The sequence below is a fragment of the Salvia hispanica genome, chromosome 6 (assembly GCF_023119035.1).
Source record: "Salvia hispanica cultivar TCC Black 2014 chromosome 6, UniMelb_Shisp_WGS_1.0, whole genome shotgun sequence".
Taxonomy (NCBI): Eukaryota; Viridiplantae; Streptophyta; class Magnoliopsida; order Lamiales; family Lamiaceae; genus Salvia; species Salvia hispanica.
In genome coordinates this window covers 22,360,968-22,374,678 of record NC_062970.1, presented here as the reverse complement: position 1 = coordinate 22,374,678, position 13,711 = coordinate 22,360,968, and the positions used below count along the sequence as shown (strand labels likewise).

The 13,711-nt window shown below is 33.5% G+C and overlaps 1 protein-coding gene across 1 annotated transcript; it reads left to right on the top strand.

Annotated features, from left to right (window-relative positions):
- The first annotated feature begins 11,355 nt into the window (after positions 1-11,355).
- Positions 11,356-12,773, top strand: LOC125197270 (actin-depolymerizing factor 5-like). The gene is made up of 3 exons (XM_048095995.1): positions 11,356-11,441; positions 11,569-11,828; positions 12,415-12,773. The coding sequence occupies exons 1-3, from the start codon at positions 11,421-11,423 to the stop codon at positions 12,563-12,565; spliced, it is 432 nt and encodes a 143-aa protein (XP_047951952.1). The 5' UTR covers positions 11,356-11,420; the 3' UTR covers positions 12,566-12,773.
- The last annotated feature ends 938 nt before the right edge of the window (positions 12,774-13,711 follow it).

Sequence of the window (13,711 nt, the reverse complement as noted above, 5' to 3'; positions counted from 1 at the left end):
TAAAGTGTAGAAGCGGGCGGAAACGGAGTAAAAAATGGCCAGAATCGAAGCTAAGTTGATCAGTTGCGTACAAGTAGCGAAGCCTGCCTAGTCGACGAATTGATCAAGTGGAGTTCACCACATGAAGTGATGAGTCACAGGAGATAGAAGAAAAGATGCCATCTCAAGGGCATAAATGTCAAGACAGGATGAGCTTGCCCTAGGGATTTGGGCCCAACATCATCCTAAAAATATGGAGAGAGTGCACACAAGAAAGAAGTTTGACACCATTATCACCTTAAGTCACCTCATTTTCACCTTATTTTCATAGCATGGAGTAGGAAGTTAGCACAGTTGGAGTCTCCGTTTCACCTCTGTTTTCATCTCTTCTTCCTCGTAGAAGTCTTCGTAGTTGGAGTTTTTGTTGCACCCCGAGGGGTTAAAACAATTTCTATTTTGTTCTTAGTTCATTTTTTTCGTAGCTTAGTTGTTTTTAAGGTTTTTCTTCTAGTTGCTACTCTAGTTACCTTTCCATCGTTCATCGCTCTTTAAATCCTTGTTTGGAGTTCTGTTTTGGTTATGTTTGCCGAAAATCGTTTATGAAATGGAGTTTTTAGTTCAAGTTGTGTTGGATCTGATGTTCTCTGTTTTGATTGCTTTCGTTTTCTTTAGTTTCGCCTTGTTTATGCTTTCTCGTATGTAGATTTACATTTTAGTTTGCCAACTTGCATGAGAATAGGTAAAATTCTTTTGATATGCTTTTCCTTACGTCGATTTAATATGGATATGTGTTCGTTTTGTCTGATTTCTATTTTTATGTATGTTGCTCTGTTTAGATCTGCTTTCGTTGTTTTTATTTTAGCTGCTTAGTGAAGAAGAAGGTAGTAGTTGATGCACTTTTTATTAGCACTAAAAATATCTGCAAGTATACAGGGTAGATCTAGTAAAGGTCAGTACCGGGATATCGAACACGGGGAATATAATTACAACTGGCTATTATGTACTAAGCGTCAAATACTATATAGAGAAACAAGAGAAGTTTTGGAGTTTAGAAAGGAAAAACAATTAAAAGCAATCAAACAACTGAATGCAATTAAATGACAAAGATAAAAAATATGAGAGATAAGAGAATTCTAGGGATGTGCGTTCACAATTATGGTTATACAAATTCCAACTACAATACCCTAGCACAGTTTATACTTTGAAAGGACGAGTCACCTAGCTTATGCTCATGCGATACAAACGTTGATTACAACATTAGGGTTGCAAATCCTAACACGTAACTCCAAAAAGCTCCTAAGACCCTTGAAAAGTCCTCACTCTCAATTAACAGTGTCGTTTTAAGGGAAGCTAACTGTAGCGTCTACTAAGTGAATCTAACTCGCTAGAACTCTGTCACAGTTATGAAGCAAGCTATATTAAATCATACACGATTGTGTCACTCAATCATGCAACATCAAAACTACTTAGGGAAGAAACAAAGTAAAGACAAAACGGATATTAAATAGAAAAAGGAATTGTATAAACCAATAAAAGTTACTAACACATCCAAATATTCCTATGAATTTAGTTAGACATAATTGAATAAGCTAAAAACATAGACTGAAGTGAAAACAATTGGAACATAAAACTAAAGCAAATAAAACCCGTAGGTTGAATCCTTGTCGTTCTTGATGTTCTTGCTTCTTTCTCCAACCCCTTGCACAATGAAGAACTCTCAAATTTATGCTATGGAAGTAATTGGCAAAAAGAAGATGAAAGATACACTACCTACTGCATAGGTAAATTCTCATGCGGCATCACCGATTACGCTAGAGAGGATTGAGTGAAGCTAGGGGCTTAGCCAGGATTTTGCTCGAGGTGGGTGATAACGCTCATTTCATGCATCAGATTTTAGGTGATTTTACAAACTTTTTGGGAGATAATGCACGAAATTTGAGTTACGTGTGCAGGCTTCTGAATCAGTTAGATGGTGCAACTTGGCCAAACAGATGAAAATGAAGCAAATTCGAGCAAAAATGAAGAAAATCCATCCAACTGATCAAGGAAGATAAAATGATGTGCTGATATGACAAGTTGTCCGTGAAAAGGCACAGAACCCTCTTTACATCAAGGGCATAAATGTCAAACTAACGAAGACGTTGCCCTAGTGTTTGAAGCTGAAGCTGCACTATAAATATTTATAGAAGCTTTCCAAAAGGAAGAACTTGCACTTAATGCCGCAACTCACTTAGTTTAGTTTAGCTCTCGGTTCTCAGCTCATTTTCGTGTATGCTTAGCTTAGTGTTTAAGATATAATCGCTCAATTACTATTTTTGCAAACTCTAGTTTAGACATCAAGTGTTCGAAGTGTTCGAAGGTGGAATGGACAACTCCATCTTAGACTTCTTTAGCATTTTGCTTTCTAGTTAGATTTATTGGTTTTATTTGAGGAATTGACGACTCCGACGTTGGATCCGTGCTTTCTTTACCACTTTGGAGACGTTGTAGTTAGATCTTGAGTTTTCAGCGGATGAATTGAAATCTTCGTCATTGGATCTCGGATTTTTTTATGTATCATGAAGCTTTCATTTATTTTCATCTTGATGTTGCTATTTATTCATGTTTTCTTGGATGCTTTTCTCAATTACTAGTTTAGATGCTTAGATCTAGCTTGTTTACATGCTTTCCAGTAGTTTAGCTGATAGATCTAGCTTAATTAGTGTTCGATTTCTCATATATGAAAGTTTAGAAGACGCATTTATTATGTGATTATTTTCCATTTATTTGGAAAATTTGTGTTACTTGATTAGTTGTGGCTTTTTTTTTATTTTTTATTAACTTCTTTATGAAGGAGGAAATTACAAATAAACTCCTAAGAAAGGAGGAAATTACAACTGACGTCGAGATGGCTCGAACTCGGCACCCCATACATTGATGTCTAAGCTCCTTGCCGCTAGGACAAATGCTCTGGACACTTGATTAGTTGTGGCTTGTGCGTGTTTTAATTGCAGGTAATTAAAGTCCATTTAATTTCCTTGGTGTGTTATTAATTACTCCCTCCGTCCCACTTTAAAAGTTCTAGTTGAGTTCGGTACGAGTTTTAAGAAATTTAACGAAAAGTTGGTGAAAATAGATAGTGGAATGTGAGTCATACTTTTTTATATTAGTTGTATAATAAAATGTGAGTGGAAAAAGATTAGTGGAATGTGTGGCCTAATACCATTTATGGAATATTCCAATCGAAACTCCCAAAGTGGGACACCCAAAAATGGTAAACCGGGACTCCTAAAGTGGGACGGAGGGAGTATTTAGGATCATGCATGCTCATTCTAGGCTTTTTGATGGTGATTTCTTGTATTTAATATTTTGCTTTGGGATATTTTATCCAAATTAAATCTGATAGGGCTCGTTACAATCATGGTTTTGAAGGGTTTATTACAATAACATGGCTGATTATGTGCGAAAAGAATGGTGAATTTAAGTGTGCAGGGGCAATAAAGTGTAGAAGCGGGCGGAAACGGAGTAATAAATGGCCAGAATCGAAGCTAAGTTGATCAGTTGCGTACAAGTAGCGAAGCCTGCCTAGTCGACGAATTGATCAAGTGGAGTTCGCCACATGAAGTGATGAGTCACAGGAGATAGAAGAAAAGATGCCATCTCAAGGGCATAAATGTCAAGACAGGATGAGCTTGCCCTAGGGATTTGGGCCCAACATCATCCTAAAAATATGGAGAGAGTGCACACACAGAAAGAAGTTTGACACATTATCACCTTAAGTCACCTCATTTTCACCTTATTTTCATAGCATGGAGTAGGAAGTTAGCACAGTTGGAGTCTCCGTTTCACCTCTGTTTTCATCTCTTCTTCCTCGTAGAAGTCTTCGTAGTTGGAGTTTTTGTTGCACCCCGAGGGGTTAAAACAATTTCTATTTTGTTCTTAGTTCATTTTTTTCGTAGCTTAGTTGTTTTTAAGGTTTTTCTTCTAGTTGCTACTCTAGTTACCTTTCCATCGTTCATCGCTCTTTAAATCCTTGTTTGGAGTTCTGTTTTGGTTATGTTTGCCGAAAATCGTTTATGAAATGGAGTTTTTAGTTCAAGTTGTGTTGGATCTGATGTTCTCTGTTTTGATTGCTTTCGTTTTCTTTAGTTTCGCCTTGTTTATGCTTTCTCGTATGTAGATTTACATTTTAGTTTGCCAACTTGCATGAGAATAGGTAAAATTCTTTTGATATGCTTTTCCTTACGTCGATTTAATATGGATCTGTGTTCGTTTTGTCTGATTTCTATTTTTATGTATGTTGCTCTGTTTAGATCTGCTTTCGTTGTTTTTATTTTAGCTGCTTAGTGAAGAAGAAGGTAGTAGTTGATGCACTTTTTATTAGCACTAAAAATATCTGCAAGTATACAGGGTAGATCTAGTAAAGGTCAGTACCGGGATATCGAACACGGGGAATATAATTACAACTGGCTATTATGTTCTAAGCGTCAAATACTATATTGAGAAACAAGAGAAGTTTCGGGTTTTTGAAAGGAAAAACAATTAAAAGCAATCAAACAACTGAATGCAATTAAATGACAAAGATAAAATATGAGAGATAAGAGAATTCTAGGGATGTGCGTTCACAATTATGGTTATACAAATTCCAACTACAATACCCTAGCACAGTTTATACTTTGAAAGGACGAGTCACCTAGCTTATGCTCATGCGATACAAACGTTGATTACAACATTAGGGTTGTAAATCCTAACACGTAACTCCAAAAAGCTCCTAAGACCCTTGAAAAGTCCTCACTCTCAATTAACAGTGTCGTTTTAAGGGAAGCTAACTGTAGCGTCTACTAAGTGAATCTAACTCGCTAGAACTCTGTCACAGTTATGAAGCAAGCTATATTAAATCATACACGATTGTGTCACTCAATCATGCAACATCAAAACTACTTAGGGAAGAAACAAAGTAAAGACAAAACGGATATTAAATAGAAAAAGGAATTGTATAAACCAATAAAAGTTACTAACACATCCAAATATTCCTATGAATTTAGTTAGACATAATTGAATAAGCTAAAAACATAGACTGAAGTGAAAACAATTGGAACATAAAACTAAAGCAAATAAAACCCGTAGGTTGAATCCTTGTCGTTCTTGATGTTCTTGCTTCTTTCTCCAACCCCTTGCACAATGAAGAACTCTCAAATTTATGCTATGGAAGTAATTGGCAAAAAGAAGATGAAAGATACACTACCTACTGCATAGGTAAATTCTCATGCGGCATCACCGATTACGCTAGAGAGGATTGAGTGAAGCTAGGGGCTTAGCCAGGATTTTGCTCGAGGTGGGTGATAACGCTCATTTCATGCATCAGATTTTAGGTGATTTTACAAACTTTTTGGGAGATAATGCACGAAATTTGAGTTACGTGTGCAGGCTTCTGAATCAGTTAGATGGTGCAACTTGGCCAAACAGATGAAAATGAAGCAAATTCGAGCAAAAATGAAGAAAATCCATCCAACTGATCAAGGAAGATAAAATGATGTGCTGATATGACAAGTTGTCCGTGAAAAGGCACAGAACCCTCTTTACATCAAGGGCATAAATGTCAAACTAACGAAGACGTTGCCCTAGTGTTTGAAGCTGAAGCTGCACTATAAATATTTATAGAAGCTTTCCAAAAGGAAGAACTTGCACTTAATGCCGCAACTCACTTAGTTTAGTTTAGCTCTCGGTTCTCAGCTCATTTTCGTGTATGCTTAGCTTAGTGTTTAAGATATAATCGCTCAATTACTATTTTTGCAAACTCTAGTTTAGACATCAAGTGTTCGAAGTGTTCGAAGGTGGAATGGACAACTCCATCTTAGACTTCTTTAGCATTTTGCTTTCTAGTTAGATTTATTGGTTTTATTTGAGGAATTGACGACTCCGACGTTGGATCCGTGCTTTCTTTACCACTTTGGAGACGTTGTAGTTAGATCTTGAGTTTTCAGCGGATGAATTGAAATCTTCGTCATTGGATCTCGGATTTTTTTATGTATCATGAAGCTTTCATTTATTTTCATCTTGATGTTGCTATTTATTCATGTTTTCTTGGATGCTTTTCTCAATTACTAGTTTAGATGCTTAGATCTAGCTTGTTTACATGCTTTCCAGTAGTTTAGCTGATAGATCTAGCTTAATTAGTGTTCGATTTCTCATATACGAAAGTTTAGAAGACGCATTTATTATGTGATTATTTTCCATTTATTTGGAAAATTTGTGTTACTTGATTAGTTGTGGCTTTTTTTTTTTTTTTATTAACTTCTTTATGAAGGAGGAAATTACAAATAAACTCCTAAGAAAGGAGGAAATTACAACTGACGTCGAGATGGCTCGAACTCGGCACCCCATACATTGATGTCTAAGCTCCTTGCCGCTAGGACAAATGCTCTGGACACTTGATTAGTTGTGGCTTGTGCGTGTTTTAATTGCAGGTAATTAAAGTCCATTTAATTTCCTTGGTGTGTTATTAATTACTCCCTCCGTCCCACTTTAAAAGTTCTAGTTGAGTTCGGTACGAGTTTTAAGAAATTTAACGAAAAGTTGGTGAAAATAGATAGTGGAATGTGAGTCATACTTTTTTATATTAGTTGTATAATAAAATGTGAGTGGAAAAAGATTAGTGGAATGTGGGGCCTAATACCATTTATGGAATATTCCAATCGAAACTCCCAAAGTGGGACACCCAAAAATGGTAAACCGGGACTCCTAAAGTGGGACGGAGGGAGTATTTAGGATCATGCATGCTCATTCTAGGCTTTTTGATGGTGATTTCTTGTATTTAATATTTTGCTTTGGGATATTTTATCCAAATTAAATCTGATAGGGCTCGTTACAATCATGGTTTTGAAGGGTTTATTACAATAACATGGCTGATTATGTGCGAAAAGAATGGTGAATTTAAGTGTGCAGGGGCTATAAAGTGTAGAAGCGGGCGGAAACGGAGTAAAAAATGGCCAGAATCGAAGCTAAGTTGATCAGTTGCGTACAAGTAGCGAAGCCTGCCTAGTCGACGAATTGATCAAGTGGAGTTCACCACATGAAGTGATGAGTCACAGGAGATAGAAGAAAAGATGCCATCTCAAGGGCATAAATGTCAAGACAGGATGAGCTTGCCCTAGGGATTTGGGCCCAACATCATCCTAAAAATATGGAGAGAGTGCACACAAGAAAGAAGTTTGACACCATTATCACCTTAAGTCACCTCATTTTCACCTTATTTTCATAGCATGGAGTAGGAAGTTAGCACAGTTGGAGTCTCCGTTTCACCTCTGTTTTCATCTCTTCTTCCTCGTAGAAGTCTTCGTAGTTGGAGTTTTTGTTGCACCCCGAGGGGTTAAAACAATTTCTATTTTGTTCTTAGTTCATTTTTTTCGTAGCTTAGTTGTTTTTAAGGTTTTTCTTCTAGTTGCTACTCTAGTTACCTTTCCATCGTTCATCGCTCTTTAAATCCTTGTTTGGAGTTCTGTTTTGGTTATGTTTGCCGAAAATCGTTTATGAAATGGAGTTTTTAGTTCAAGTTGTGTTGGATCTGATGTTCTCTGTTTTGATTGCTTTCGTTTTCTTTAGTTTCGCCTTGTTTATGCTTTCTCGTATGTAGATTTACATTTTAGTTTGCCAACTTGCATGAGAATAGGTAAAATTCTTTTGATATGCTTTTCCTTACGTCGATTTAATATGGATATGTGTTCGTTTTGTCTGATTTCTATTTTTATGTATGTTGCTCTGTTTAGATCTGCTTTCGTTGTTTTTATTTTAGCTGCTTAGTGAAGAAGAAGGTAGTAGTTGATGCACTTTTTATTAGCACTAAAAATATCTGCAAGTATACAGGGTAGATCTAGTAAAGGTCAGTACCGGGATATCGAACACGGGGAATATAATTACAACTGGCTATTATGTACTAAGCGTCAAATACTATATAGAGAAACAAGAGAAGTTTTGGAGTTTAGAAAGGAAAAACAATTAAAAGCAATCAAACAACTGAATGCAATTAAATGACAAAGATAAAAAATATGAGAGATAAGAGAATTCTAGGGATGTGCGTTCACAATTATGGTTATACAAATTCCAACTACAATACCCTAGCACAGTTTATACTTTGAAAGGACGAGTCACCTAGCTTATGCTCATGCGATACAAACGTTGATTACAACATTAGGGTTGCAAATCCTAACACGTAACTCCAAAAAGCTCCTAAGACCCTTGAAAAGTCCTCACTCTCAATTAACAGTGTCGTTTTAAGGGAAGCTAACTGTAGCGTCTACTAAGTGAATCTAACTCGCTAGAACTCTGTCACAGTTATGAAGCAAGCTATATTAAATCATACACGATTGTGTCACTCAATCATGCAACATCAAAACTACTTAGGGAAGAAACAAAGTAAAGACAAAACGGATATTAAATAGAAAAAGGAATTGTATAAACCAATAAAAGTTACTAACACATCCAAATATTCCTATGAATTTAGTTAGACATAATTGAATAAGCTAAAAACATAGACTGAAGTGAAAACAATTGGAACATAAAACTTTCCTTTGCACATGCTCTACATGTTTTAATTTCCATGTGAACTTTGAGTACTTCAGTTTAAGGAATATCAAGTTATAAAAATAACATATGTATGTATAGTATTTTCTTAGTGTTGTCATCCAAATAAATAATTATAGCCATTCACATCTAATTATTTCATTATGAAATCATCTTTATATTTCTAAATTATAAGAATGACTACATCTGTATATAATTAAAATCTTAGTGTTATCATCCAATTAAATAATCATAGTTTACATGCATATATATTAATTTTCTTAATATTATCATCCAACGAAATACAAAATAATAATAGTATTCGCATCCAATTATTTCATTATTAAATCATCTTTAAATTTGTAAGTTATAAAACGTCTGCATGTGTATATAATTAATTTCTTAGTGCATCCAACTAAATAATTGTAGTCATTTCCATTCAATTATTTATTAATGATTAATCATTAGAAGTAGAAAAACGACTACATGTGTACATAATAATTTCTTGGTGTTGTCATCCAAAAAATTAATTATATTTATTCATTCAAATTATTTTACTACTGTATTAAATAATTCTTAAAATTCAAAGTTATAAAAATGACTTTACACATAAATAATACTCCGAACTTCTTAATTTTATCATCCAACTAAATAATTATAGTCAAGATGATTACATACATTTAAAAGTTATAAAAATGATTTCAAAATATTTATAGTCATTCGCATACAATTATAATTATAGCTATGCACTCCAATTATTTTACTACTGTAGCATCCTATTGTTTTATTATTAAATTATTTTTAAAATTTTAGTGTTATCATCTTTACAAATTTTAGTGTTATAAAAATACTACATGGGTATATAATTAAATTTTTAGTGTTATCATCCAATTAAATAATTATAGTAGTTCGCATTCAATTATTTATTAATAAATAATTCTTAAAATTCTAAATTATAAAAATATGTACACATGTACTGCATTCTTAGTACTAACATTACACAAAATAAACATAATCATTCGCAATCTTTTTAAGTCTTTTACTATATTATTAATATAATTTAGAATTGACATATTGTAATGCAATAGCATAAGTCATATTGTAGCCTGGGGTGTCCATTTCTCATTTTAACTTTTTTTTGTTAATTTATATACGAAATTAATTTAAATTATAAATTAACATTGTTTTGTGTTCATATGTTTACTTTTGTTATGTCTTATAATTTTGTAAATTTCAATATTAATAAGTGGCCAAGTGGGAAATTATGTATTTTATGTCTTGTTCGTTTCGTAAATTTATAATAAAAATTAATTTTGTTTATATTTGTTTTCTTCATAAATTTATGTAAAAAATCAATTTAAAATTATTAAATAATAATATTTATATTTAATTTTAGAATTGTTTGAGTGTCATCTAAGAATAAGAAATAATTGCAGCCTGATATAATTCCACCCAAATAAGAACGAACATGAAGTAGATGGAACAAAATGGCTAATCCTAAGCAAACTATTGGATGCAGCACTAATGCAATATTTTTGTTGTTGTGATCTTCTATATTTTCACATTTTTATCATTGTAATTTAATAGTGATTTGACTTTACAAATATAACAAAAGGGTAGTTAGGTAAAGAAATAATAGCTAAAAATATCGATTTAAATAAAAATTGATTTAAAATATAAGGGCATTTTGTATATCCAATTTTAGTCAATTTATCTTTACTCTTTTTTTATACTCACTATATTCCATTATAAATGTTTCTTATAATAGAAATAATATTATTTTTACTTTTTTTTTTCCTCTTTTCATTAACTCATAAAATAATATTATATAAAATATAATTAAACATTTCATATTTATTGGGACGAAAAAAGTTAGAACTAAGAATTCACCTTTTTTTTCTTTTTGGTAATAGAATTCACTTTTTTATTATCATCAGTCGTGTCATTGTTCATGATTTATACAATGATATTCAGTTTAATTAAAGCTCAATATGGTGTGAATTTACATAAAAGTTCAAGATATATGTGCGTTTGATATCGATGCTTCATCAATTTAATTAAAGCTCGATATGATGTGAATTTACATCAAAGTTCAAAATATATGTGCGTTTGATATCGATGTTTCATTTAAAAATAGATAAATAAATTAGATTTCCATTATAGCGTAATGTCACAATTTATATGTGAAATAATTTGTGGTGATATATAGCTCAGAGACACCAATGCAGGGAACATGTCTCATCATCATTCACCGTTCCATTAATTCCATTGTCGAATTTTTATTGCTCATATTTTTTAATTATAACGAACTTTTATATTCCATTCTCAATAAAGGGCTTTCCGCATTGAAAATCGTACACCAATAAAACGAGTTAATTTACAGTTTTTACTCTTATCTTGAGAAACATTATTAATTTCAAAACATAGTGACTCGAATATAATTAATGTTTTGGCCTACATTCTTTGGGATTTTTATGGGAAAACTCAAGATTGGGATTTGCAATGCAAATGTATTCAAGAGAATAAATTATTTAACAAATTCGCTCATTTTGCTTAGACGCTAAGATAATGTTGAGCTGCTGCAATACATAGGAGATTTATGTGTTTGATCCCAAGATGGGACCATTGTATAGTTCCCTGACATAATTAATTATCTAAATTTAACTTAAAGTTGATTGGGATTATGAAAGTTAAAATTCTAACTCTTACAATATATTCAACCCTAATAATAATTTGTTTCCCATATGAGACTATATAGGAAACAAATATAACATATGGTTTGAATCGTAAATAGATGGCTACATTAGTGGCAATTTCATTCTCCATATCGTATATAAACATCATAAACTAACCACTCTACTTTCAATTTGACATCTGAACTTTACTTGGTAACAAACTCTCTAATGGCTATGGCTTTCAAGATGGTATGTTACATATATTTCTCTTATTATTTACAATTGCAACAAATATTTTCTACACTGTTTATTGAATTCCTCTTGTTGTAATCTGCGAAAAATTTGACTCCTAAATGACAATTTTTTGGCTGTTTAGGCTATGACGGGAATGTGGGTGACAGAAGAATGCAAGAATTCATTCATGGAGATGAAATGGAAGAAGGTACATCGATACATCGTGTTCAAATTCGATGAGGGCTTAAAGCAGCTCACTGTCGACAAGGTCGGTGGCCCAGCTGAGGGCTATGACGACCTAGCGGCAGCCTTACCAGAGGATGATTGCCGCTACGCTGTCTTTGACTTCGATTTTGTCACTGTCGACAATTGTCGGAAGAGCAAGATCTTCTTCATTGCATGGTCCATCCCTTTCTTTATCTTTTTCTTAAAACTAATATATCTCATTATAGGGTCCAATTAAGTTGCTATCTTAAATTGCTACCTGCTAACTATATCAACAACCTATGTTATAGATATCAATAGAAGACATTTCTATGTCCAAAAAAAATATGTTGACATACAAATGCCTTCTGCTTACATCTATAACATAGGCTGTTAACCTAGTTAGCAATTACTTCCTCCGTTCCCTTATAGTTGAGGCGGAACTTTTCAGCACGGAGTTTAAGAAATAAATGTTGAGTGTATTAAATAAATAGATAAAAGAGTAAGAAAGAGAAAAAAGTAGAGAGAATAAAGTAAATAGTGAATAAAGTTGAGAGAATAAAGTAAGAGAGAGTAAAGTAAGAAAGAGGAAAAAATTACTATATATGGAAACGACTCAACTATGAGGGAACTTCCCAAAATGGAAAAATGACTTAACTATGAAGAAACGGAGGGAGTAGCAATTAACAAATAGTTAACAACTGATCACATCCCTATCGTTATATATATTTATTTTTATTAGTGCATGTCATGTGTATATTTAAATTTGAATTTGTTTATTTAGGGCGCCAAGTGCATCCAGAATTAGGGCAAAAATGTTGTACGCGACATCGAAAGATGGATTAAGAAGGGCATTAGAGGGCATCCACTATGAAGTTCAAGCAACTGATCCAACTGAGATGGGATTTGATGTCATCAAGGATAGACTTAAATAATTAATTATCCTAACTCTTCTTACCCTAATCACACCCTTACAATCACTTTTACCAACTTATATTACTCGCTAATATAATCACATATTTATAAATGTGATCAAATTAGGGTATCAACTTATAAAAAATGAATAAATAGGTGATGATGTGTGTATCATCTTGTTTTTGAGTTGATGGCGTCATTGTAGTTTTGTTGACAGCACATTACATTGTCCTTAATAAATCTATTTTTTACTCCCTCCATTCCATAGTAATAGAGTTATTTTGCCATTTAGATACGTTCCATAGTTGTAACGACCCGCCCATCTGGGGTATAATAAATGCGGCGATCGTTAACTAGGCGGACTTAAATGCATCAAGATCATAGGCTAGGGTTCCATTTAAAAAGGGATTTAACCAAGGCATTTAACGAACAATTAAAATAGGAGAAGAATAATGCCTTAGCAAAGAAAAATCCAAAAACAAATCAAGGCATGATAACACATATCTCATTCTCATCAATATCAGTTTAGGACAATGTCCTTATTTTAAAAGAAAGCCCACCTTGTCGGCTTAGCTCGATAGTATTCTCTTCTCCTCGTTTATCACGCTGAGAGCGCGAAGTATCACCTTTTAATTAGGCGTATCATAAATCAGTTTCAATCATTGATCTCAAATCATGCATGTCTCCCATATTTCCCTTTTTCCCATCGATTATTTTCAAAATCATCAATCAAAATCAAAGTATGATTAGCATGTCATTCTTATTCAATGAACAACTCCAAATTCACCATTAAATCGTGTCACGCATGAGTGTTCCACACACACAACACACGTATACGATCACCACACATGTGCACGCACGCCGAGGCGTGCGCACACACACACACACGACCACTCACACACGGCCACACACACACACACATCCATGCATCCCAAAATTCATCAATTTATTTCCCCTTCGCTCAATCTAAATGCATGTGGACTCAAGAACACCGATTAATCGGTAGAAGAAGAGGAGATCAAAGATTAAAGTACCTTTTCCAAAAGAACAATCGGTAGAAACAAGTTATAGCCTTGATTCTTCAATAAAATCTTGAACTTCAACTTGGATTCTTCTCAATTGATGAAGAAATCTTGAAGAAAACTTGAAGAAAATTTGGAGAGAGT

Coding starts and splice junctions, on each gene's coding strand:
- LOC125197270 (XM_048095995.1), top strand. CDS start 11,421: ATGGCTATGGCTTTCAAGATG. Junction 11,442..11,568: donor TGGCTATGGCTTTCAAGATG/GTATGTTACATA, acceptor TTGGCTGTTTAG/GCTATGACGGGAATGTGGGT. Junction 11,829..12,414: donor AAGATCTTCTTCATTGCATG/GTCCATCCCTTT, acceptor TTGTTTATTTAG/GGCGCCAAGTGCATCCAGAA.